Here is a 26033-nt window from a genome sequence, read left to right as displayed (position 1 = left end):
ATCTTGTAGCTGGTACAAGAATCTGGAGCATGATACTCTGCATGAGGAGGTTAAGAAAGTGTGAAATCAGGCAGACTATGCAGTTTTTCACCACGCCAGAGCACATAGTGTAGCAAATGCTCATGAATAAATTGGGCTGAAACTGCCAGCTGTGGACATGGCCAGCTTCCAGCTGTAACTGCAGACTCGGGTGGAGGCCACAGCCAGGATTACAGGCTGCGTGCTCAGTTCACTGGAGAACTCAAGTGGATCTTACTGAGAGTTTTACTTGAGGAGAAATAGTAAAATTAAATGACCCTGGTATAGAACTTTAATTATTAAAATCTTAATGCCATAGTCCTCACCTTATTAAAATACAGCCACATTAAAAGCAATGGCCAGTTTACAATTTTTGTCCTTTCTCCAGATGGCATCTTGCATTGTTGTTGGTTTAGGTTTGGTTTTAAGTTTGAGTTGGGTTTGGGTTTCTTTTTTTTTTTTTTTTGAAAATCCCAGGTCTACATTTTTCAGTCTTAACTCCTTCTGCAGAACTTTTTTTTTCTAAAATTGCTAGAATGATGAGTAGTATCAGAATTTAATGCTGACATGATTAGTATCAGAGTTCTGAATGATTGCCTGTAATGGGCCTGTTTCTCCAAGAAATTCAAGCCACTTTTTGACCTTCTGCAGACCAAGGACCAAAACAGAAACAAAAGGAGCAAGGAGGAAACAGGTCCATTGCCACTTTTAGCAACTTAGAATTAAGCAACAAGAATGATTAGAATTTTTCTTCTGTTAGGGAACAAGCAGTCAAAATACAAACTTTTTCAGATGATATTTTTGTCTGGTATGAAACAAGCTTTCAGTGTGGAGATCTGTGCCACTCTTGCTGAGCCAGTGGGATGTGTCGTGGGTATCGATGGGGAATAACACAACCAGACAAAGCCACAGTACTATTCCTATCAGCTGAAGTGCTGAGACTTAGCAAAAAAGCAGGAATTAATTCCTGTGCCAGGGCAGGAGCGGGAGGCCTATGCAATGGAAGTGGTACCTGGCAGTGCCACTTGCTGATGACCTCTCCCAGTTTATTTTGTTCTCAACAAGGTAAAAGAAATCCCAGGTGAAATGAACAGCATACTCTTCTGTTGAATCAATTATTTTTTCATCTGCATAATTATGCAACCAATTTGCTTACATAACTGTGATCGGCTTCTGTTGGGAAGCAAAAAACATGCTGCACATTATGGAAATTAAGAAAATCCCCCGAGGGCTGCGAGAGTGTTAACTTGATTTAAAGCTTCACTGAACTACAGTTAGTTCCTTATCAGTCCTCTTTTTAACCTTTTCTGCCTGGAAATGCAATAGATTGCAGGCAAATAACTCCAAACCCTAACAGTTAATAACACCCCTTCGTTCTGAAACTCTGTCAGCAACGTTTTGCTCTGAGGTTCCATGTCCGTGTATCAGATGCATTTTGACGACCTTGGAAGAAAAATAGATGCGTGAATGTGTGTGAACACGGAGCATTATTAAAACAGATGGAACACAGTCTTAAGCTGCACCAGGCAAGGTTTAAGTTGGACAGAGGAAGAATTTCCTCACAGAAGGGATGGTTGGATAGGCTGCCCAGGGAGGTGGTGCAGTCACCATTCCTGGAGGTCTTTATGGAAAGACTGGATGGGGCACTTGGTGCCGTGGTGTAGTTGACAAGGTGGTGTTGGGTCATAGGTTGGATTCGATGATCTCAGAGGTCTTTTCCAACCTGATTCTGTGTAACTGCAGCTGAACAGCTCTCACCTTCCCGCCGGGACCGCAAACCTGACGGCTGGTCCCTCTTGGTGTTTTCGTTCTGCAGAACGAAGGCAATGCAAGCACTGGGATGAACTGCTGCCTGTCCTCTGCCAACAGCAGCCTCGGGGCCGGAGGCGGGAGGCCCTGGAGCGGGAAGGGGCAGCTGGAGTGGGAAAGGACTGCAGGCATCGGAAGGGGCCGTGGACTGTGAAGGGACTGCAGGCGTCGGAAGGGGCCGTGGGATGGGAAGGGACTGCAGGCGTCGGAAAAGGCCGTGGGCGGGGAAGGGGCCGTGGGCTGGGCAGGGACTGCAGGCGTCGCAAGGGGCGGTGGGCGGGTAAGGCGCCGCTTGCCGGGGCAAGCCCTGCGCGCCTGCGCGGGGCGGGGCGGGGCGGGGAGGGCTCCCAGACCGGCCCCGCCCGCGGGAATCCCCGGGCACGCCCCGGGGCCGGCCATGGGTGCGATCGGGGCGACGGGGCTGAGCCCCGGCGGGCGCCGTGCGGCCATGCCGGTAAGCGGGGCCGGGCCTATGTCCCCGCCGCGCCTCTCCGCGAGGGCGGGTCAGGGGAGGAGGGGATCGGGGAACGCAGGGCGACCTCACTGCCGTCCTGCTCGGGGGGCCGCTCGGACGGCGGCCGGAGGACGGTGCGAGGCCGAGCCCGGGCGGTAGCGGGTGTGGGGGGAATCTGCTTTGAAAGCGGGCCGGGCTCGCTGGCTCCGTCCCGGCGGGAAGAGCGGGGGCCGCGGGCCGGAGCGAGCCCGTGCGGGGCCCTACGTGTGCGGGGACACGGGCCCGGCGGCGGCGCCGCGTCCGGCACGGCTGGGTTCAGCACGGCTCGGCTGGGCTCGTCACGGCACGGCTGGGCTCGTCACGGCTCGACTGGGCTCGGCACGGCACGGCTGGGCTCGGCTGGGCTCGGCACGGCTCGGCTGGGCTCGGCACGGCACGGCTGGGCTCAGCACGGCTCGGCTGGGCTGGGCTCGGCACGGCTGAACTCGGCACGGCCCGTCCTGGCCCGGCCCGGCTCCGCTCGGGCTCGGCTCTGCCCGGCTCGGCTCCGCCGGGTTCGTCTTGTTTCGGTTCACCTCTGCCCGGCGCGGCTCGGCTCGGAATCGCTGGCGCCCTATCCTGTGTCTTGTTGGTGAGGGTGCCATTCGGATCGCTGTCCTTTCTGCCGCCTTTTGGGAAGACCTTTCCGTCAGTGAATATTAAAGCGAATTATACTAGGGCTCTGTTTTCGGTAAAGTTGCCTCAGCGCTCAGAGCACTGTTGCCTGATTCCTGCCAAGCACAGCGCGGGTCCGGTCGGCCCGCGTTTGTTCTTTGAGCGCTGCTGCCCTGTTTGTTCTCACGCTGCTCCCTCCACGCTGCCCCGAGCGCAGCTGGGGGAGCACCGGGACAGACCCGGGCCCGGTGGGAGCAGCCCCGATGTGCAACCTCCGCCTGCCAAAGGCTTTTGCGAAGTGACTGCAAAAGAAGTAATACTTTGTTCTGTGTTAGCAGCGGTGCACGGAAACCTGGTCAACAGGAGGAGATTTAGTTTTTTAACTAAGCAGCGTACCAATTTCTGAGCAGTTATTAGAGCATTTAAAGCAAGAAACAATGATGCTTTTGTCTGGTTATATAAAGCGTCACCACGGATTAATGAGATTGTTGGTTATTTTCCATCCTCTGCCGAAATGCCTGAAGCTGAAATTACAGAGAGAGAAGGGTTTTATTACCAGAGAGCTTGTTAATGTATTTAACGTAGTTTATGATTAGGACAGTTGTTATGGAGACTAAAAATGACATTATTACTGTCTTGCCTACCTAGCTGAAAGTCAGAAGACAAAAGTTATTGAGTATTCTGGCAATATTTTAGCTCAACATATTTTTTTCTCCCACTGTCTGCTTCTAGTAAAACATCCAGTAAACCACTTACCTCTTGGTTAAGTATATTTTTATTAGTACGATGCAGTTTTAAAACTTCAGGTGTTCTGCAAAGTAGTCATGGAAACTGTCACACTATATTGGGACGTGATTGGTGTTTCTCTGATACCTGCTCATCTTGGGTGCTTTAAAACAGCAAGCAGAATTAGCATGTTATTTTGGAAAGTGCAAAGAAAAGTATATTTTTTTAAAAAGTACATGAAATCATATAAGAAACATTACCAATAGGGAGCTTCCTTCATAATCCCTAATAATTAGGTGCATGTTTGCACTCTGACATGCCAAGGGCTTTGTCTGCTGTTGGAAAGCTCACCTACAGTTGCTTAGTGCAGAAGTTACTGGTAAAAATTGCTAATTCATTTTTAGGAATGCCAGTAAACTTCTGATAAAAGATCCCCAGGTAATGTTGTAAGACAGTGTCTTTCCCTTTGTTTTTTTATTATGCTCCCATAAAATATTTGGCATGTACATTTTAAGGTATTACCATTTGTTTGAGAGTTTTGGGCTTGCTAAAAATTTACATTGAATTCCATGAGCTGCTATATATTAGTGCATAAAGAAAGCTTCTATTTTTTTGCTTTCATTCAAAACAAAACTTGAACATCAGGAAGAGCTGGAAAATATTGTCCATAAATAATTTTTTTGATTTTTTTTCCCTAACTAGAATGTCTTTAAATATTCATCCTCAAATGAAAATATGGTAACAACTCTTAATATTGGCAAGATTCACTGTTAACAGAGGAAATTGAAAACATTCTTACACAAAGCTGTAGATTTTATGTGTGGTTGCTCAATTTTATATTACTATTGTGACCTCAAAAGTTATCACATAAGATTTAGAGAATGCACTGAGAAGTAACAGGGGAAAATGCCCATGTCCATACTAAACAGGAATTTTTTTCTTTTTTTTTTAAGTGAGTTGGTGGATGGCTGAGATTTGGCTTGACCATTGAGTTGCTGAAATGTTTTGCTGCTTGAGAACCGTGAGAAGGTATGGCATGTTGCTGGCTTAATTTAACTTTGGCACGTGTTTATGTATGTATGTTTTTGTATATGACTTGCATCTGTGTGAAACTGGTTTGGTATTTTTGTTTAATGCTTATTTCTTGGAAGTTCTCGTCTTTACAGCTTGAAGGTTTCAGCAGCGCATCTACAGTTGCAAATCCCCAAAAGCCATATGCCTGTCCTCGAGTGAGACATTAAAAAGGCTCTCAACAAAACAAGGAATTTAAAATAGCTTAATTATGAGAAGGGGTAGTCTAAATCTGAATATGATACCCAGTATATGACTGCACTATTGAGTTATTAAAGCTTAGTGTTTCAAAATGTGTGAATATGTCTACAACTGTGGGCTTAATTTAACCAAGCTTTTCAGTGCCAAAGCTATAAGCCAAAAAGTTAAACTTCAGAGACATGTGAAGAAAAAGAAAGCTGGAGGGAATTATTTAATCAATAAATTAAATCCTACACTGTGATTGCATAATGCGTTGTGGTAGAGATTGTGTTTCATATCTTTCATGAAGTGGAGACACTGTCCTCAAAGTGGTTATGACCTTGATTTTAATACGAAGCCTTTCTCTGCTCTTCAGATCTAAATGAATCTCTTGGGACAATCCTGGTTCCTTGTGAGTGAAGCCATAAACATCTTTCTTTCATTTTTCTCTCTAAATCCATTTTAATTCACTTGATTTGTCACTTCATTTGAAAGATGCCGAAGAGTTCTGTCTTTCACCTTCAGTGAATGAATTCTTCCTTCTGTCACACAGACTAATTTTGGCCTTCGAGCATTTCTCTTTTAAGCAAGTTCAAAATAGACTTCTGGCTGGAATCCTGAGCCTTCCTACCCACATGATGGTGTTGTTTAGATAGAAAACAAGAGAACAAAAGTTAGCCATACTTGGCCATTTTTATTTTAGAATAGCAGATGGAAATTTATGGTTAATAAATTTGGAAGTATGATGAATAGTTTCCAGGTATGTTGGAACTTTTTCCTGAACTACTGGAATGGCATGGAATGTAGCATGAGAGTGGATGTGGGAAATGGTGTATAATAAGGTGAACAGAAAATTGAGCTCCTCTTCCTCCTAGCAGCTGGGTCTAGGAGAATGTGGATTTTTTGCCTGGCTGCTCATCAAAACTGCTATTGGATAGGTAACAGGTTAATTTACTTTTTTCCTTTGCTGGAAAGAAATAGCAGATGTTTTTCTTTCCCAGCAAGACAATCATTTTGGTGTTTTGAGGCCCAAAACTGTCAGGCGTAGGACCAAGTGGACTTTCATCCAGTGTGCTTTGCGCTCTTTCCTGCTGGGTCTAGTGGAGGTGTTTTTCCTGCATCACAGACCAACCGTGGCATTGTCACTGAGAGCTTTCACTCTTCATAAAAACATGCCATTGCTCTGCTACTTCACCATCTCCTGCTATTTTGAGTAGGATCATGGACTGTACTGATGACCAGCCTTAAAGCCTCTGAGTTGTAGTCAGCAAAGAGGTAGAAGTGTTTGCCAGTAATACATTTTATCTTTTCTTTTCCTTCCATTTAATCCACACATGAAAATTATTGTTAGTAACATGGATTTGACATTTCGTCAGTCTTCTTCCATCATGGGTGTTCTGTCCCGCTCTTCTACATAAACTTCTGTTTTCAGCAAGACTTTTAAGACCTACTAATTAAATATTTGCCTAACTCTTAGCCAGAAAACATTAGGCTGAACTGCTTTTATGTTTCTAATTGAAAATCTGGATAAGTTGACAGAAAAAAGATAAAGTAAAGGGTCACTGCATCAGCTTGAAAGCTAAACTGTTGTCATTTAAATGAAGAATTCTGCTTACTGCCTGAGCACAAATTTGGGGATTTTTTGGATTTTTTTTTAAATTAATGACAGCAGTCAGGAAAGCCTCACATGTTTCTGTGGATGATTATTCAGTCTGGGGTGCTGGACAAACAGCTCTCTGTGAAACAGTCCTGAAAACTTACTAATAAAGTCATTAATTTTATGTGAATTGGAAGCAGCTTTGTCTCCAGCCTGCCGTGTATTCAGGGTTTGCAGGTTGAATGATACTGTGAAGAGTGAAACAGCATGGTACTGCTTAACAGAGCAGAGTCTGCCCCTCTGAGTTGCAAACTAAAATGAACATTAATCACAGAAAATGGCCCACTGAATTTGTTAGCCTGTGAAATCAGTGAAGGAGAAGCATTGAATATTTACATTTTCTTGTTGTCTCTATATATACTATCTCTTGGTAATTACTTTGTTAAACCTGAATATCACCTTTGAACTATGGCAGGTGGTCTTTAATGTAGATTTTATCTTTCTTTCCATTTGAGTCCTCTGTTACACACGTGTGCTTGTTAGAGAACTGTTGTTTAATTTCTGCATAGTTGCTGGTATTTAATAATTTGCACTTTCTGAACTTTGTTGAACTTCTTCAACTTAACTTTTCTTTCTGATCTTAGGTGAAACAATCTTTGTTTCCTTCCATTGAAATTCTTTTTAGTCCTTGTTTGTTCTAAGTCAGTGAAGATGATAGGGCAAAAAAATATTGTCTTTTTACTTGATATTTTCTATAAAAGAGTATGTTTAAGAAAGTGGGGTTTGTTTTTTTTTTTTATGGACACAAGTGTGCAAAACTCAGAAACTAATGTAGAAATTTTTGGATTAAATTGTGATTATAATTCCTGGGTGAAATCTCATATTATTTTGGAACTGCTTGAAAAATACTGAGCTTGGCTTTTGAACTTGGAGGTTCAAAAATATGTAAGGACTGGCTTTTAAGAGCAGCTTCAGTAATAGCTACCAAAAATACCACTAAAGCAAATATTTGTAATTTGAACTAATTGACTGGGGAATTTATATTTGAGGCTTGAGAAGGTAGAGGGAAAAGTTCCTGTACTTATTTACATGTCTTTAATCAGCCATTAGCACGCAGCATCTCTTAAACCTGTTGGATTGGCTCTGTCAAAATACAGCTTTGTGAATCCCCGGGGAAAAATCCAGAACTGAGACTTCTGATGTCAGTTTTAAATTATTATACTTGCAGCTGTGAATGTTTACTGAATTCTGTCACATTCTAATGTAATTCATATCTGTTTGTCATTTGATTGGTTGCACCATGCATAAATATTTTATTACTTTATTAGGTTATGTTTGGACAAGATATTGCTACAATCTGTTCTTCAGTCAAGAGCTTTGTCCGGAGCTGATGCCATCAATGCTCTCAGACCTTTCTATTTTGCTGTACATCCAGATTTCTTTGGCCAGCATCCTAAAGAGAGGGTAAAAATCTTTTAGTATGCTTTCTTTGTAAATGTTTCATATATCAAGGGAGGAAATTTTCTAGTTTTATTTCTGTCAGAGAGACAAACATAGTGTTAGAATTTAATATGGTCGGCATCACAGGAAAAAGATGCACTTCCTTTATTTTTAGCAAGGATAGGGCCCTTAAACATCCATTATTTATTACTCATATTTTCTAATTGTTGTAAATAAAATCCTTCTGGCAATACATATTACTTTATCACTTTGAAATGCTGTGCATTATAATAGAATCAATGGATTTCTTTAAGCTTGAAAGCCTTAAAAGTGGGGTTTGGAATGTACAAGTATGTACATCATGTAAATTTATCCATGCAAGATAATTATTAATGCTGAGAATATGAACTGTATCACTACTTACTAAGAGCAACTGGCATTTTGTAAAAAACTAATTTTGCATGTAAGATTAAAAAGGTTTAAATGAAAAATTACCAAATTCATAATTATAATTTTTGGTTTTGTTTTTAAATAGGAAGTTAATGAAAACTCTCTGAAGAGGTTAAATGGCTACTTGGAGAACCTTCAGAAACCAGGATTTCGTTCCTTGAAGCCAACTCAGCTTACTTTTTATGTAAGAGAAACAGAACCAAACTCTTCTAATGTTCAAGAATCCTTCAGTGCTTCAGGTGCTTTTATATCGTGCAGAATGTATCTTCCTGTATTTCAGTTCTTTCAGACCATTACTTAGCCTTGTGCAGTCACAGAGACTTCTCATCTAAATAAAATCCTGTCAAACTATGAAAACAGGTATTAGATCAGACAGCTGGGACCATCCCAAGTAATTAAACATCTTGAGCTTTTAAAAGCATTGAAAGGATGAGACATTGCAGAGCTGAGGTCAAGTTACAGTATGAGGAAGTAAAAAACCTTGGTGCATGTAAATTACAATTTTTCTGCTTTTAGTAGCACTGTTGTGTTTAACTGAACAGCAGTTGGATCCTTCTCCTCATTGCTGGTAAATGTGTTGTACACAATGTCAGAGTACTTGTAGGATCAGTAGGAACTTACTCTGTAAGCCAAAGCTGTGTAACATCTGAAGCTTCAATTTACCACATGGTCTCTTATCTCTGAGTGTGCAAAAAATACTGTCAAATTTGGAAAATTGCTTTTGATTAATTTTGTTCTACATATTTCTCTCTGGTGCACCCATATGCCTTGCCTAACAGATGAATTTTACATTCTGTATCCTGACAGTCAAAATACTTGAGCAAATTGTGAGGGACCCTAGGCCTAGAAAACAAGATTATACTGTTTTTCAAGAAAATATAAGTGTTATGTCCAGTGTACTTAAGTAACATTTGAAGAAGCTGTCTTCTGTTCCTGAGTCAAAAGCTTGCTTTCTAACAGGGCAGTTTGGCCCAGTAGCTGTCATGGGACATGCTTAAACTGCACTTGAGTTTTGCAGTGAGTATTGAAATAACAGTATTATAATAATTTCCAGCTGTCTGTGCCTTGTTCAGGTTCTTGTGTAAGAGGAGAGAAATGCAAATGCATTTTAAATAATTGTAATTAAATAATACTTGTATTTTACAGGGTTTCGAGCAGTCAGTTTTACATTACATACTAGGGATCTCCTGAGCACAGTATTGGATATTCTCAATTCCTGCAGTTTATCTACAGAGCATATTCAAAGTCTGAATGTGAACTCTCAGCCTGACAAGGAAGCAACAAGCACAGTGAACAGACCTATCAAATGGGATAAGACTTACTATTCCTTTACTGGATTCAAGGATCCCGAGGAGGAACTAGAACAAGCCCAGAGAGTGGAAACAACTTTAATGTATGTAATGCTTTCACTGAATGGACATTTTGTAACCTGAATTGGTCTTACTCTAATGCCAAGTTCTCTTAAGGCAGGCAATAAGCATTCTGAACAATACAAAACTTTATTGTCCAATGTGTAACTTCGTCATGTTTTTTGTAATTAAAGAGGGTTCTAATGAGCTCCTGGGGAAAGTACAGTGCCAGCTAAGCTGAGGCATTCTTGTAACTTTGCCCAGCACTCATATTTCATCCATCCAGTTTGGATTGATTTAGTTTTTCAGATTTGTGCAATATTGGTGTCAATTTAGAAGGGGTCAGAAGTTCTACTTGCTCTAAATAGCTCCTTACCTTTTCCAGTATTTCTGTAACACAAAACTTTATGGCTCTCCACTTTATTGTTGCTATTTCATTATCACATTCTGGTGGCAGTGGGAGATGATACATGAAAACTAAGGTTAAAAGGTTTTAATTTGCCTGAGTGTTGTGCTCCTCATTTGTTGTTCAGCATGCCAACCTTAATATTTAAATGAATGCAATTATAAGGACTGAAATTGCATTAAATGTAGCATGTTGTGTATTAAAAGTTGGTGGTTAAAAAAGATCTGTATGTGCTCATTTTGGGACACATAACACATTTTGTGACCTTGAAAAACTTTTTGTAATAATGAGACTTTGTGTCATTTGAAGTGAATGCAGGATGGTGCTGGAAGGATCTATAGAGGAGAGCATTCCCCTCATCCTGCATACCACCTCACAAGTAAAAGTGCTGTAATATATGCAGTTGTAAAACACTTAACTGGCATTTAACATAGTAGAGAACATTTTTACTTATTTTTACTCATTTACAAGAAGTGCCACAAACAGTTATGTATTAACAGTCTCCTTTTAATATCTAGCCATTTGGCATTGGGCCTCTCTTCTTACTTGAGCTTGAATGTTTTTGCTTCCATTCCATGAGAACAGAAGTATTTGTTTATAAAAATAAGAATATGAAAATAAGTTTATGCTGTGAGCAAAGGCTAAATCTCTTAAAGAGTAACTTTTCCCTAGAAATAGAATTACCTATTTATTGAAATTTTAGATGTACTTAATGAGTCATGTTTGTCTGGTTGCGATTATTGGCAAAAAAACTATAAAACTTTGACCCGTTTAATCTGTGTTCATGTCAGCTCTGTCTAACTCAGCCCTTTAGTACCACCCCCTGTATATGATAGTCTACTGTGTTCACTTTGGTTGGATTTTTTTTGTTGGGTTTTGTTGTGGCTTTTTTCTTTTTGAAAGGTAGATGTGTGGAAGTTCTTTCATTAAAGCACATAGTTCTGAAGCTACCCCCTGAAATCACACTCATCTGCAACTCTCTACGCCTTTCTTACCACTAAGTCTTAACAGTTTACACTGTCAGTGTCTTTTGGTTCAGTTTGATTCCCTAGTCCCCTTCAAAGTGCCAGGTTTTCCTTTGTAGATTACTTAAGGTGAAGCATTCAATAATTTCAATCTCTATCCTCTATTTTTAAAAAATCCCTTTATCTGGTAATTTGAAATAAAATGTTTATATTAGCAGTAAATTCAGTAACCTGTACTGTTTGCATGAAAGGTAATAGAGCAGCATCTTCTTCTGCTGAGTATTCTGTCTGCTCTTTCAGATCCTGGCTAGATGATAATGAAGCAAGAGCAGTAAAAAAGCTGAAAAAGAGCTTGCCGCTTAGAAAAGAACTAGAACGGTTAAAATTTGAACTCTCTCATGAACTCCAGCTCTCAGATATCAGGTAATAAATTGGATCATTTGGACTTTGATTAAGACAGCCAAAGCAAGGAAGTGTTGTCTAATACCATGCCATGAGCTTTAAAGCCTTCTTTCAGCAGAACAGCTATATTTCATATATGAAAAAATGTTATTGCCCTGAGTATTTTTCTAGGAAAATTCTACTAGGACAGAAGTTTCCTGTTACAATCTGCTCCAAGAGACCCAGTATTTTTAACTAAAAATGTAGGCTCCAGTTGAGACAGACACATAAATAGAAATAGAACCTGTGTGCATGTGTTAGTTTGGGTGGTGTTTTGCTGGTTAAAATTGCTTTTCCTGAATTGAGGTTAATATCCACAAAGATCTAAGACTGGCAGTGAATTGCACCTGTGCACAATGTACATACTCACATCCTGGGAAAGCTTAAAAATTGTTCTTGTTTGGAGTGTTTAGCTTCCCACTCTCCAGAGTAGGAGGAGATCTGTTTGCTTGAAAGGGCTGAGTACAGCTGGAGACCTTGATTATTCAGAGTATTTTCCAGAAAACAATTTGCAGTCCCTTTTTAAATTTTGTGCCTTTGTGTGGGGATGTTCTGAAGTGAGATATTCAGGGTGGGAAGATGGCAGTGAAGATATTCACCAATGGAAAAATAAACTTCTGGGGATTATTTCATGGGCTCGTCTGTTAAATTCTGGTTTTTAAACGAGGAAGGAGAGAGTTGGAGCTTCTGAAATCATGCTTTTGTCCTTCCACCCTATAAAAGACACTGGCTTCCTTTAAGCTGAAGCCAGTTTTTTTGAACACGATTTCTAATCCTCTGCAACTGTGCTGTGGTGAGGGTTTTTAAGATTCTGAAACAGTCTTTAGTATTAAATGCATGGGTTTGATTTTTATTCATGGTATATACTTAATTTTCTTATAGTTTGTGCTCTTAAAATTCACTAAAACTGTTATGTTCCAGGAAGAGTTATTAACCTTCCATGAGTTATATTGTTATAATACAGAAAAGAATGTGAGTGTTGGAAGTCTGACAAGCCAGTATCTTTAATAGGAAACTGTTATTTGTGATCCTGCAGCCTAATGCTACTGTTCACAAACGTCTGAAAAATAACGTCTGAGAAATAACTGGGTCATTGGCTTTATTCCATGTTTAAGTTTAGGACAGCTGAAGAGATGCCATCTTTTTACATTCCCGTCTGGTGCTACTGAAAGCAAAGTGGTATTGCTAGGTAACAGTGAGTAGTTACTTGAATTACTTGTATTAGATTAAATTGCCTCACAAGTGCTGTGGCACAGTGCCATTTCCTGCATCCCAAAGAGTGAGGCTTTGCCAGTTAAGTTTCCCTAAATGAGATGATGTGGGTTGACCCCAGCCAGCAGCTGAGTCTCCACACCTCCACACAGCCACTTGAACTTATATCCCCAGTGGAGTGGGAGGAAGAGAATAGGAAGAGCAAAACCAAGAAAATATGTGGATTGAAGTAGAAGTTTAAATAGGTGAAGTGAAGCAAAGCAAAAGGAGGAATTAATTAACTCTTCCCCAGTGGCAGGCAGGTGTTTAGCCCCTTATGGAAAACAGACCTCAGCATGTGCAATGCTTGCTTGGGAAGACAAACACTACAGCCATGAGGATCCCCCTTTCCTGCTCCTTTCCATGCACATTTATAGCTGAACACAACCTGTGGTCTGGAATATCCCTTTGGTTGGCTGGAATCACCTGTCCTGATTGTGTCCCCTCCCAGCATCATGCCCATCAGCCTACTTGCTGATGATGAGGGGCAGAGTGGGAAGAAAAAGTGAAGACAAAGTGAAGGCCTGGACACTGTGCCAGCACTGCACAATAGCCAAAATACTGATGTGTTGTGATCACTGTTTTAGCAAAAAATGCAAAACGTGGGTGGTATGAAGAAAATGAACTCAATTCCAGACAGACCCAGTACAGTAAAGGAATGGCATTTTCCTACTTTGAGAGATTTTTATATCAGCTCTGTAAAAGAGTGTATTTTTTCAATACTTCACAATTTAAATGTTTTTGCAGTTTAGTTAGAAATCTGATCTGTCTGTGATGGAAAAGATGTCAAAATTATGTATATTAAAGTCACCGAGGTAACACCTGGCTCTGGTATGGTTTAACAAAAATTATTCCACTGTAAAATATGAATAATACATAGCAACTTCCCACTGGAATCATAGTAGTGTTTTGGGCTAGGAACTCCAGAAAAAAAACCAGGAGACCTTAGGTACTGTATTTGCTCCTCTGGACAAACATTACACATTGTACAAACAAACTGCATGTTCCATGACTGAACCAAATACTGGGTTGTCTGTCGATGTTTTCTTACTAACCCCCTTCTTAATGGGTGGGGGAGAGATTTACAAATTTTGTTCTGTCTACCAGGTTTTATATTTGTTTCTCCTATGTCTGGTTTTTTTCTTTGGTTTTTCAGGACTTGTTTTAAGAAACACTGTGAAATTTTATTTATTTTTTTATCTGTTCAAATAGCATACGACAGGGACAGCTTTTTGGTAGCATTTGCTTTTATTCCTGTTGAATTCCTATTTTATTTGTGTTATAAGACCTTGAGCTGCATCTCAACCTCTGTGATTTTTTTAAATAATAGTGAGAATTAAATGCTTTCAATTATATTTTTATTTAGGTGGCAGAGAAGCTGGGGTATTGCTCACCGCTGTAGCCAACTACACAGTCTGGCTCGCTTAGTCCAGCAGCGACCTGAAGTATTAAAGAATGTTAAAGGTATTTCTGTTGCTTGTTTCATATATCCTAATATAGTATTGATTTAGATATGAGCATGAGTCTTCTGTGGCAAAGGAACTCTAGTTCTTTTCATAAATGCTTTTGGTAACTGCAAAAACAAACTTGCTTGGCTTACTAAAAATCTGGTAAGAACTTAATTTCAAGCTAGTGGGTATTTTTTAATGTGGGCTACATTCAGCTTTTGGTTTACTCCTTAATAAATGCTAACAGAGTGAGTTGAAGGCACCAGACTTAATACTAACAAAGTGAAAAATATGGACCGAACCTCTGAAAGGATAGAGATAGCAATAGACTGTTACACATGGTAGAGTCAAGATAAAAATGTGAGTTAGCTCTCTAATGAGTCAATATAAGAGGACTGACTTGAATACCTTTAAAATTGTATTGTTTTCTCTTCTCATCTCTGTTCCATAAATATAACTTGATTAAAGTCTGTATTTTCTCAGGAAAAATTAAAATATTCTGTAAATCTGACCTACTGTTCTTCTCATACAGCTGTTTGACCTGTGGCAGTGACTGTTTCCTCTAATTGTAATTCCACATTTTATGCCTGTCTGCAGATAGTCAATTTTGAGTGGCTTTCATTTGAGGGTTCACCTAATACTTTGTCAAAAGACAGAGTGAGTAGGACAATAAGTAGTAGTTTTAAATTGTATCAGGTTTCAAATTAGTTTTATTTCCTAAGCATGCTACAGATTTAAAGTGCTGGAGAAGTCTGTCTTGTGAACCCGTTGTAGTTTCCATCTTTGAAGATCTTTAATAACACACTGGACAAATACCTGTCAGTAATTATACAGGTGCAGTTGATCTTGCCTTAGGGTACAAGGATGGACTAAATGCCTTAAAGTCAGTGTTGCTCCTTTTTTGGGGATTTTGGAAAACTGATTTCTGAGAGCAAGAGCTTCTATTTAAGCCTTGTCTTGTAAGTAATCCCACTGAAGACTTTTGTGGAAGCTTATTTTGATGAATAGTTGCCTGTGCTTTCACCCTAAAGAATTCTTGAGGGCCTTTGTACTAATCATTTTCAGACTCAAAACTGATTTATCACCCTAAAAATACACCTCGAGTTATCCTTTTATGTTGTCTCTTTTTTCTCTTTAAAAAAGGAGTGAAAACCTAAAGTGAAAGTGTTTCTTACAGCCTGCATGTTGCAGAGAGTTCTGTGAAAGTAGGCTTAAATGGCTGTGCTGATAGTTCTTTGACCAACTTTGACCTTATTTATGTATACTTTAAGCATATAGTGTGTTTCCTACTCTATATACATTATTTGTACATATTCTCTGCATATGCTGTCTGCTGAGATTTTCTCTTATTTTAAAAGGAGTCATTAGAAAAAAATCCAAATAGCTAAAAACTCTTCAAGTTCAAACAGGCAAAAGGCTGGGTCAGGTTTGTATGAAAAAAAATTTCTTAAACTGGACTTTCCAAGAATCTCTTTCCAGTTTTGAGAATAACAAAAGCACCTACTCATGTGCATTTCTGATGCAGAAACACACTGTGGGAAGGATTGCAGTAACCCCCAGGAGTAACGAGCTGTGTTCAATCCCCAGGGCGCACGGTGGTGTTTACGGACCGCTCAGGTATGAGCGCAGCGGGTCATGTCATGCTGGGGACCATGGATGTTCACCATCACTGGACCAAAGTAAGGGTAACGTAAATGGTAACGCCTCTTGGTATGACATCCATACTGAAACCATAACAAAAATATTGATAGGTGCAGATAACTGATGAAGAATTTAAAGCAAACACTTAGCTATTATGTTCGGCATCACTATATACACTACATTCTAAATTTAATCCTGTGTATGCTGTTACTTAGAACAATCTTTGTCAGATCTTTACTACTGCTTTCATTAACAAGGCAGTACCACCCCTGATTAGATACAAAGAAAACTAATTTGTTATGCGCTGCTCCAGTCTCTGCAGTGAGCACTGGCAGAATATTTCGTGATCCATGAAGAGCTCATTTCTGTGAAGAATTAATTATTTTTATTCAGATTTTTTGTAAATAAGAGATTTAAAGGCAGTTGTGAACTGATGATTTCAGTCAATGACTACTAATCAACCCTGTCACTCCATTTTGTTCTCTTAGGCAGCTGTGTGGCTGTTGCAGAAATTTAGTGCCTATGCTAGTTCTGCTGCTGCTTGTGTAAAGTTCAGTTGATAAACTTTCTGGCATCCTAAATGACAAAGTATTATATGCAAAGAACCAAAAATTAAATACGTACTGATATCAGCATATCACTTCCGTAATTTTCCTTTAATCTCAGTTGCTGAAATATTATTGATAGTTCTATCAAAAAATACTTCTTTGTAAAGGAGGTAATTAGTAGGAAATTTTGCCTTGCTAGAATGTCAGAATATTCTATTTCTGTAGTCCAGTCAGTGAATAATATGAAAAGTTAACACTCAATCTTCTTTCTCTGGTGCTGGTTTGAATTTTGGCCTATATCTATTTCACTGAAGGAGAAAAAAACCTGTGGTTGGTTAATGTGAATGATTTACTACAAACTTAGACTGAGAAACCAGAATTTAATAAAAAACTTTCTGTTCTCAGATTTGAGAGTGTTGATAGTCGTTGGAATAGAAATGTTCTGATTAAAATTCTATCTTCCTTAAAAAGATAAATGCTCTGTCTTTCTAACCTTTCTAATCTCTTTGTGAAGAGATCATGTACCTGCACAAAATGCCATGCCGATGGGACAGTCAGTATGTGTAGTTAATTGTAGTGATGGTGCAAAAGAGAGGTATATATTTGCACCTGAAATCAAAGGCTTTTTATTTTAAAATTCACTGAAGATTATGTGAAATGTTACACAGAAAAAGTCAGGGAAAATCTTGATGAGGTTGATTAACCACTTGGCTTTTAAAGGGCATAATTGTCCGATTCTACCCCATTTTAGAAAGCAGTCCTGAGTGCTATTGCTTTTTGTTACTAATTACTGCAAGAAGGAAGCAGTAGAAGACTGTCCAAGTCAGTCTGTACAATGCTTGGTCAGAGGTATAACATTTAAAGGATTTTTGCTGTTTTTCTCCATAACAAATGCAAGTGCTGAACCAATAAATTTTACTGTGCCAAAAGCTGTTCTGATTCTACTACTTTCCTGGATTTCTAAAAAGATTGTTTTGAAATCACTTGACTTGTTCCGGCAGCAGCATTTTTTTGTATGGAAAACTACTTTATAGTAATAACAGGATAGATGGTAAGTAGTGACTTCTGTATGAGGAATAGCTCTACCACTATAACTGTGGTGATAAGTGTTTTATTTAGGCTTCAGAGTATATATTGCTTTTATTAATTCCTGTATGTGTAGAGGACATCCATACATCTTTTTATGGCCTCTTGGTGCCTTCATAGTATAAATATGAAAAGTACTTGCATTCTTAGTCCCAAAATGTTTATACTTGGTATTTCTCACTCTTGGTATTCTTTTATTTTCTTTTTTCCCCTTGGGTTCTATGTGTGCGTATTTAAATGTCTCTTTTATAGTTTCTTGTTATTTTTTTAATTTATTATAATTAAGTTTTATGCTTTGTAACATATGAAATGTTTGTGTGTGTGCACAGATTTTTGAGAGACTGCCAAATTATTACAAGCTTCAGAAAAGGCTGCTGTTCTTGGAAGATCGGATAAGCCAACTTCTGGGAGGCATACAAGTAATATATGTTGAAGAACTGCAACCTTTGTTGACTCTAGAAGAGTACTATGAGACTCTGAACTCCTTCTATAATAGATTACGTGACAGTCGATTGCCTTTTCATCCTCGTAGTCTGCGAGGTTTGAAAATGATTCTGGAAAGGTAGGTATTTGCAGGAAAGGTTTATTTCTTGTAGAGTTTTTTTTTTTGTTACACTAATTATTGCTCTCACTAAGAAGAAAAGTAATATAATCTCAGATTTTCATTATGTCAAAGTCTTTATTTCTGAAGGTTTTAAGTGCATTTTTGTGGGTTAAGAAGGAATCAGACTGAAGAAAATCCTGCTTAATTTCATTCAAGTTGGACTCTTAAGTTCTCTGTTTTTCAGCAGTGTGCTGGTTTAAATCAAAAGTTTTGTGCTGTCATGCTTGTGACTATTTTTTGAGTATTATCAGTTGATTTTGAAATGTAATTTTAAAAAATAATTATGTATTATGTTTCTGTAGTCTCGTGAATCAAACTTGATTAATTTTTACCAATTATTCTGATAGTGACTAATTTATATTATTTTCACAATTCATTCTGAAAGTGATTAATGTAAACACTTGCATAAAAAAATGATACCTTGTTCTTTACTTCCATCATGTTTCATTAGTGACAGATATGCACCAAGCTTACATGAACTTGGACACTTTATGGTCCCAACGGTCTGTGATCCAACAGCTCTTCAGTGGTTTATTTTTGCCAAAGCACAGGAAGCAAGAGAGAATCTGAAAAGAAAGGAGGAGTAAGTGTTCATGTGACTTGATACATTTAACTCATTAAAATTTTTGCATGTTATGTTTTTTATTTGGTGGAGGAGGAGAACTTTGAAGAATGTATTCATACTCTTTTGGTGGGAAAAATCTTCTCTTTATAAAACAGAACTTTACCCTTCAGCTTTATTAAGTGAAGAACAGTTGTTAGAAAATGCCCTCCTTCAGCTTGTAGAAACAGTTGTACTTCATTCAGATATAAAAGTTCTTCGCTTAAAAGACAAAATTGCGTAATTTTTTTGCAATTACTTCTCCAATGGAAAGATGGAGGTTTTTTTAAGGAAGACACCTTTTTATTGAATAAGAAAAGCCACGACTTCTATTAATGCTAATTCCAATGTGATAAAAAGCAGTAAAATCTAAACTAAAACTACTGAGACCAACTCAAGAATCATTATTTCTGGTTGTTTCTCAGTTAGTTTAGATAAAGGTTAGTTAACACCTAACAAGGGATTCTCACTGAGTGCAGCTAACTTGAATTCCTTCAAGGAAGCCTGAGGTCTCACAGAACAGGAAGGCTTGTGCCCAGGTATTAGGGAAGGCACTCAGGAGGGTGGTGCCTGTATGGTCCATAGAGAGCACAGCCTTGCTCTAGGTTCACTCACCATCTCAGTTCATCCCTGACTGACAGAGGTGGACTGGACTCTTGTGCAGTCATCTGAGTGCCTCAACAGAGCACAGTGCTGTGCAAGTACACAAGGATCCCATCCTGAGCTCCGGGAGGGTGGTGGTGAGGCCCTACAGCAGCGTTATCATGTGAGTCAGAGGGTGTCAGTAGCTGTGTCCGTGCTTAGCCTGGGCTGATTCACTGCTCAGTGACTCCGCAGACACTGTGCTGTTCTGCCCTGTCTAGCACAGGGTCTGTGTTGTAGGGCAGCAGTGGTGCTGTTTCTGTGGCCAGGCTGGCTTACAGTACAGATTGTTAGTGTGGCACAGCGCCTCAGCTAGTAAGGCTTGCTGAACCTAAACTGTCTGCTTTAGTTGATCAATCACAGCTCCAGTGACTTACTTATTTCTACACATTAACTTTATTTCTGAGTAGTTGGAGTTTGCCATGTAGTGTCTTACCACTCTGGGGTGAAAGAAAAAAAATCATCTGCAAGTTGTGAATTCAATATTCTTAGAATCATGTAGGTTGGAAAAGACCCTAAGATGATCAGGTCTAACCAGATCCATATAATTCTGCAATTAAAGAGTTATAATTGACACATTTAATATGCATCAATTGACTGTACCTATCAACTGTTTGTTTTGATGACATAGAGAGTACTGCTGTAATTGGGAAAGAGTAATTATGAACATGATTTTATAGTTAAAAAATACACTTCCAACATTATTTAAGTGCTTTCACCCCTTACATTAAAAATAGAGCTTGATAGGACATTTATTTTGCTGGTTTTCCCCCTTACTTAGTGAGCAAAAAGATGTCATGGTGCAGGCTTTCAAATGTGACTTCATGGGTATGCTCTTGGTCATACTCGTGGAAGAGTGTTCAGTCTGACCTCTGAGCAGACATAGGTATCAGCCTGCACAAAAATCTCAGCTGTACTATAGCTGTACATGAATTGACACCTTTATTTACATGCATATAACCTACTTACTTCATTATTTGTTATTTTAATGTGTATTCAGTATATATTGAAATGCTTATTTCAAGGTGGGGGGTTTTTGGTGTTTTTTTTAAGCTACTAAGTTCTAACTTTGTCACTGTGTCTTGTCTTCATTTGTTAGGATGATGATTACAGAAAAAGAGCTAATCAGTACCTCCACTGAAAAGTTCTGTTTGAACCGGCTGTATAAGGAGCCAAGTGTTTCCAGTGCACAGATGGTAGATTGTTGTAAGCGGCTGCTGGAGGAATCGCTGCCATACCTACAGGGCATGCACCTTTGCATTTCACATTTCTACTCTGTGCTGCAGGATGGAGACTTGTGTATACCTTGGAACTGGAAAAACTGAGGGACATATCTGATAACCAGATGAATTGTTTATTTTCTGTAAGAGGTTATAAATATGAATGTTTTTAAGAGTAAATTATTTAAATCTGTATTTTGATATCAGTATTCAACATACAAATTTTCTTTCAGCTGCTGCTCAAGAAGGATTGGAGTCCTAGACACTTTGCACAATGCACAGTATTGGTAGTTCTGGGAAAGACATTTGTACATTATCTGTACTACTGTAGAAGTCCCAGTGTATGTTAGCAGTTGTGAAACTGCATTTTTGTAGTGAATTCTGAAAATACATTAAATTGTAAATCTGCAAAAATGTGCATGTGTATTTTTAATATACACGAACATTGCCAGATAGATGACCTTAAAGAGTGTGCTATTCAAACTAGACATTACATATTACCTTAAGGAATTTTTTGAATGCAGAAGTTGAGTACATAATTTACCTGCTGGCAATATTGGCATTTCATACTGCTGCCTCTTACTGAATTAGGTAAAAAACCCAAGGGAAAAACAACAGAATATTTCTACTTTGCAGAAGAAGGGAGTACATTCACTTGGTCTCTACAGCAGAGTTTCATATGCTGATCCAACATTGTTGCCTTAGAATTCCAAAATATGCCAGGTGTACTGTCTGCAGTTACTTTAAAGCAGATGTCATTCTCTTTTTGTTTTCCAGCATTTTCTCCATTAAATACAGACAATCCTCTTTACTTACACTATAACAGATTGCAAATACCATTCACAGCACTTTAAACCTGAGTAGTTTAATGTGACATCTAAGGAAAAGAAGCATTAGTTTGTGTGGGACTGTCTGCAAGAGTAAGTATTTCTCAATAAGAACAAGGAGTTTGCAGTACAACAAATGGATCTTGACTGGTACTTTATTCCTTGAAAAAAACATGAAATAAAGTGTGAATGCATGTGAACACTTTTTCATTATAATACATGCCAAGATGATTTTGGTATTTGGATTACTACTTCACAAAATATCTTTTGAGAAAGACCAACTGCTTAGTGTTCCTGGACTTGAATTCATCATAACTGGGAAAAAAAAACAAAAACAAAAACAAAAAAAACCCAAACTATGAAATTGTCAAACACTTCCTTACTTGTATTTTTATTTGTATTGAGCAGGGGAATTGTTGTGGTTCTCTGTTTTCTCCTGTTATAAAAGGCTCAGTGTCAAGTTGTTTGATATGTTGTCAAACGTAATACAAAAAGCCCCTCTGTGACTTTCTCAGGCCTGATTCAGGCAAATTACTGGCAGTTCCTGTATAGGTTTTGAAGGTTAGTTGAGAGTTTCTTCTAATTTCTTCCATTGCACGTTACCTCCCTCTCTCCACCTAGCTCTGATGACACTGTCTGTGCCCTCAGCTGTGCTAAGCAAGTGAGGCAGTGCCATCAGCTGTAGCCCAGCAGTATTGCCTGTAAGGGCTCTTTGAAAGCAAGGTGTCATGGGGAATAAAAAGGGAATGTAATAGTCGGATTTTTTCTTACTTGAGTTAAATGACCCCTTACAGATCTTGATGCAACAAGCATCAGCCCAGTTTGATTGTAGAGTAGAGGATAAAAAGTCTTGAGGGAAGGTGGATGGATGCAACCAGGAGCCTGATGGCTGCGGACTGACACCAATGTCACAGAAAGCAGTGACTACACCTTCTCTTTGCAGTGCCAAAAAGATGACTGGAACTGGCCAGAGGAGGAAAAGACATAAGCTGTAAAGAGCCTTGAAAAAACAGAGTATGGGATGTTTCCATGTAAGTAAATAAATGGAGCAATGGAGACCCTGACCTGGAATAGGGATTGGAGTAGGCAAGGGTTGACAAGCGGGAATGGGACTGAGCTTAAGTGTAAAAGCAGTAAAAGTAGTTGCTGTTACACATTTCTAGTCTTGGATACATCTGCAGATTCTCACAGTTTCTTCTAAGGGGAAGTAGCCAAAATGGTCTAGCAAAATGAGTCAGCCCTTCAGGGATGGTGTGGCAGCTTGCTCCCCTGATGGTTACCTCCAGGCTGGGGCCTCAAGTCTTGTGCAATAAACCAAAGTGTTCCAGTCCTGCCACTCTTCCACCAAGGAGGTGGTTGGCTCAGGTGCCCTGGGGGTGGGCCTTCCTTCTTCTGTTAGGTTTTGTTTTCCTGAGTTCTTAGAGAGATGCATTATAAAATCTAAAACTGCTCGGAAATTGAGCACTATAAAAATTGAGGTTGAGTATAGGTCAGTAATTTCAGCAATGCAAGGTCTAGGTCTTAACAGTATTCTTTTATAGTGCACTTTCTGTAAGTTGGTTTTGATGCAGAATGGTCAAGTTGCCTTTACAAACATGTGGGTTTCTCTTTTTAACATACTTAGAAAAACAGGGCGGGGGAGGTAGAAAATTTGTGGTGTATGTTGTAGGTCTTTATTTTGGCATGTTTGACTTATTTTGAACTGTCACTGAAGTAACAGAATTACCCATTTAGGTAACTTCGTGGGTTAAATCTGTCAGAGTTAAATTTTGCTTTCTGACATTTTAATATGGTTGGGGGAAAAAAGGTGTAGAACTGAAAATCTTTTGTCACAATGACAGGGTTGAAACCATTGTGTTTTTAAACAGTGCAGACCACATCAAATTGTGTTCAACAGATATGGCTGTTCCCTTATTGTGGAAATACATTTGAATGAGAACTAACATCTACTGTAGTTTTTTGTTCAGTACAACATTCCTGCGTGCTCTGCAACCAACAACTAAACTAAAAATGTACTTAGTATTAAGTTCCTAAAGATGCCCTCCTTAAAAACAAATCCTAATATAATTAGGTAGAGTTGATGTTTTGCTGTTTCAGTCATTATTGTTTGGCTTAGATTTGAGGTTTTCTACTGTTTAGAAAGCTGCAATAAACATGCTGTGAGATAGCTCAGTGGTTAGAGCACAGAGCCAACGTTGTCAGTCTAATCCCTGCAGGGGCTATTCAGTTATGGGTTGGACTTGGTGAGCCTTGTGGGTCCCTTCCAACTCAGAAGATTCTGTGATTTGAAGGATAAGTAAGAAACTGTGCCAGTGATCAAAGACTTGAAATGTGTGTTGGTCACCTGTCATGAGTCAATAAACCATGATGCCCAGATCATGTCATTCAGTCTGTGAGAGTGGTTCAGTGTTTTCATGCAGCTGCCAGAAGGAAATTCAATGCCAGATTCAATGCTAGAATAAAAGAGGTGGGGGCTTGAGACAAAATTTATCACCTTAACAAGTTATTTTGATGCTGTTTAATACTGTGACCTTGAGATGCAGGCACAGGCAAACAGCATTTTCCATCTTGTCAGGTGTTGGCATAACATTTTACAGTATCAGTTCTGTCTGAATTTCAGTGTTATGGGCTCCTGCCTGTGTTTTAACACAGCTGTATATGAAAATTGCATGAAATTGCATGCAATAAGGCCCATTTTGTCATTTTTCTTGTGACTATCAACTGCTGTGATACAGTCTCCAGCGCTATTAGGCTCGTATTCATGCTTTGTAAGATATTCAAAATCTCAAGGAAGATTTAAAAAGGGAAAGTCTTCCAGAAGATTAGAGCTGATTTATCAAAGCACATCCAAAATTCATCCGAACTCCATGGAGAATGTAAATCTCACCTAGTTTGTGTACATTACTGCTAAAAAAAACCTTTCTGAGGAAAATGAAATTTTTAAACATACAAATTTCCAGTTGTCTTTTTGAGAGTATATAGCATTTGTCTGAACAGGGCTATCTCTGTGACTCCTTGAACACATGCATGTACTGTCTGTGTGTAGTACATGTATACAAAGATGAGATTTTTCTAATATTTATAAAGTTAACATTATGCAGAATTGTAATAGGGAAGGGTTCTTTGGATTTTTTTGTTTGGATTTGGTTTTGGGTTTTGTTTGGATTTTTGTTGGTTTTATGCAGGAGGGGAGGTGGTGTTTGGGGTTTTTTGTTTTTTAAAGCTCAGCTGAGAGAAAAAATATAGCTGTAAATATAGTGAAAATATTAATTTAAAAAGTTAGACAGGAGGTCATCCTTTTCAGTTACATATAGAGTAATTTGACTTAAAAATACAATATTAAAAGTTAGGATCTCAATTTTGTGTATGGAAAAATGTTTAGATATCTCCTTGGAAGGCCCAGTTAAAACTACAGTATATACTGAAGTAATAAAAAAATAATCTTGTTTTGCAGTTTGTCCTTTTCAGCCATATTCCTTACACAATTGCTGAAATGCTGAATAATTTAGTACTTCATTTTTGCTAAATCCTCCAATGGGGTGCTGTGTTTAAGTAGCCAAACTGACTGATTATGATCACATTTATGTCTTTAAAAAACAAAAAACCTTTAGAAGATATTTTATTTAGTAGAGCTGAAATTTAATATTTTCTTGACAGCTTTTATATCCTGAAATTGTCTTTTCTGTGTTCTATTTCCGTAGCTTTTGGCTATTATGTGGCTCCATATTTTAGCAAGTTTAAATGATTTTTAACCCTTTTGCTTTTCCTAACATGTTTACCAAAAGAGCACAGCTTGAAATTGATCTGTCTATGCTGTGGACTGTGTTAACTACAGACTGCCCCAACATGCCTGAAATTGAGCTCCTTAACCTCTTTGTAAACTTCTCTTGGATTTTAACAGAGAAGTAAGATTTCAGAAAAGTGGGAGTGGCCAAAGTTTGTGCCAAATATAACATCTGCAATGACAACATGAAACAATGTTTTAACACTGAGGTTCGATTAAAAGAGCAGGGTTAGTTTTCTTCTTTCGTGCCGACATCCCTACCTAGCTGTGCAGGAGAACACAAGCAATTTACTGGAGCTTAAGATACCAGTCAGCTTTAATTTCTTTTGGATTGTTTCTCTTTCATCATCTGCTTTGTTATTTGATTTTTTTATGTTGCAGGGACATAGTTGAGCAGTCAGCTAATGCCTGTGGTTGCTGTGTGCACCCTCTCTCTGTAATGGGATATTCTGGGACCATTTACTAATAGCAGCAATCGGATGAGAACCTGCTGTCCTCCCTCAAGACTACTCTGTGATCTGGTGGCCACAGTTCAAGATCAAGGCATTTCTTTGATAGTGCTTTGTCCAACCCACACGTTATTTTACCCATCGGTTTGTCATGCTCCTGGGAACTTCTTGTTTTTAATTTAATGGGATGTTTCAAGTTCATTGAGTTAGTGGGTCATAGCTGTAAACTGAGTTTTTGAATATATTATAATCCAAGGGAATGGGTAACTGTCATTTTCAGCTTGCATTTATTTCAGGCAGTCCATCAAGACTGAGTGGTAACTTCTACACAGTGCTATTGAGTAAATGAAAATCCCTCAACTTCACAGCTGG

General features: G+C 38.9%; 2 protein-coding genes across 3 annotated transcripts in view; both read left to right on the top strand.

Moving 5' to 3' along the window:
- TOPAZ1 (testis and ovary specific TOPAZ 1) overlaps positions 1–2916 on the top strand; it is a 38774-nt gene extending 35858 nt beyond the window's left edge. The window contains exon 22 of the mRNA XM_071561256.1: positions 1835–2916. Coding sequence (XP_071417357.1) covers positions 1835–2916 — 1082 coding nt within the window. The remainder of the gene's footprint in view (positions 1–1834) is intronic.
- Positions 2193–21547, top strand: TCAIM (T cell activation inhibitor, mitochondrial). 2 transcript variants are annotated; one of them, XM_071561158.1, is made up of 11 exons: positions 2193–2281; positions 4615–4690; positions 7838–7973; positions 8485–8638; positions 9546–9792; positions 11420–11542; positions 14178–14275; positions 15847–15938; positions 17864–18096; positions 18590–18721; positions 20481–21547. In XM_071561158.1, exons 2-11 carry the CDS (start codon positions 4662–4664, stop codon positions 20704–20706), a joined length of 1470 nt encoding a protein of 489 aa, XP_071417259.1. In that variant the 5' UTR covers positions 2193–2281; positions 4615–4661; the 3' UTR covers positions 20707–21547. The 2 variants fall into 2 exon arrangements, with proteins under 2 accessions (XP_071417259.1, XP_071417260.1); XM_071561159.1 differs by lacking the exon at positions 2193–2281 and adding an exon at positions 2760–2912.
- Positions 21548–26033: the final 4486 nt, after the last annotated feature.

The sequence above is a fragment of the Pithys albifrons genome, chromosome 7 (genome assembly GCF_047495875.1).
Source record: "Pithys albifrons albifrons isolate INPA30051 chromosome 7, PitAlb_v1, whole genome shotgun sequence".
NCBI lineage: Eukaryota > Metazoa > Chordata > Aves > Passeriformes > Thamnophilidae > Pithys > Pithys albifrons.
The sequence above is the reverse complement of the archived record's forward strand: the minus strand, read 5'-3'. Positions and strand labels throughout refer to the sequence as shown.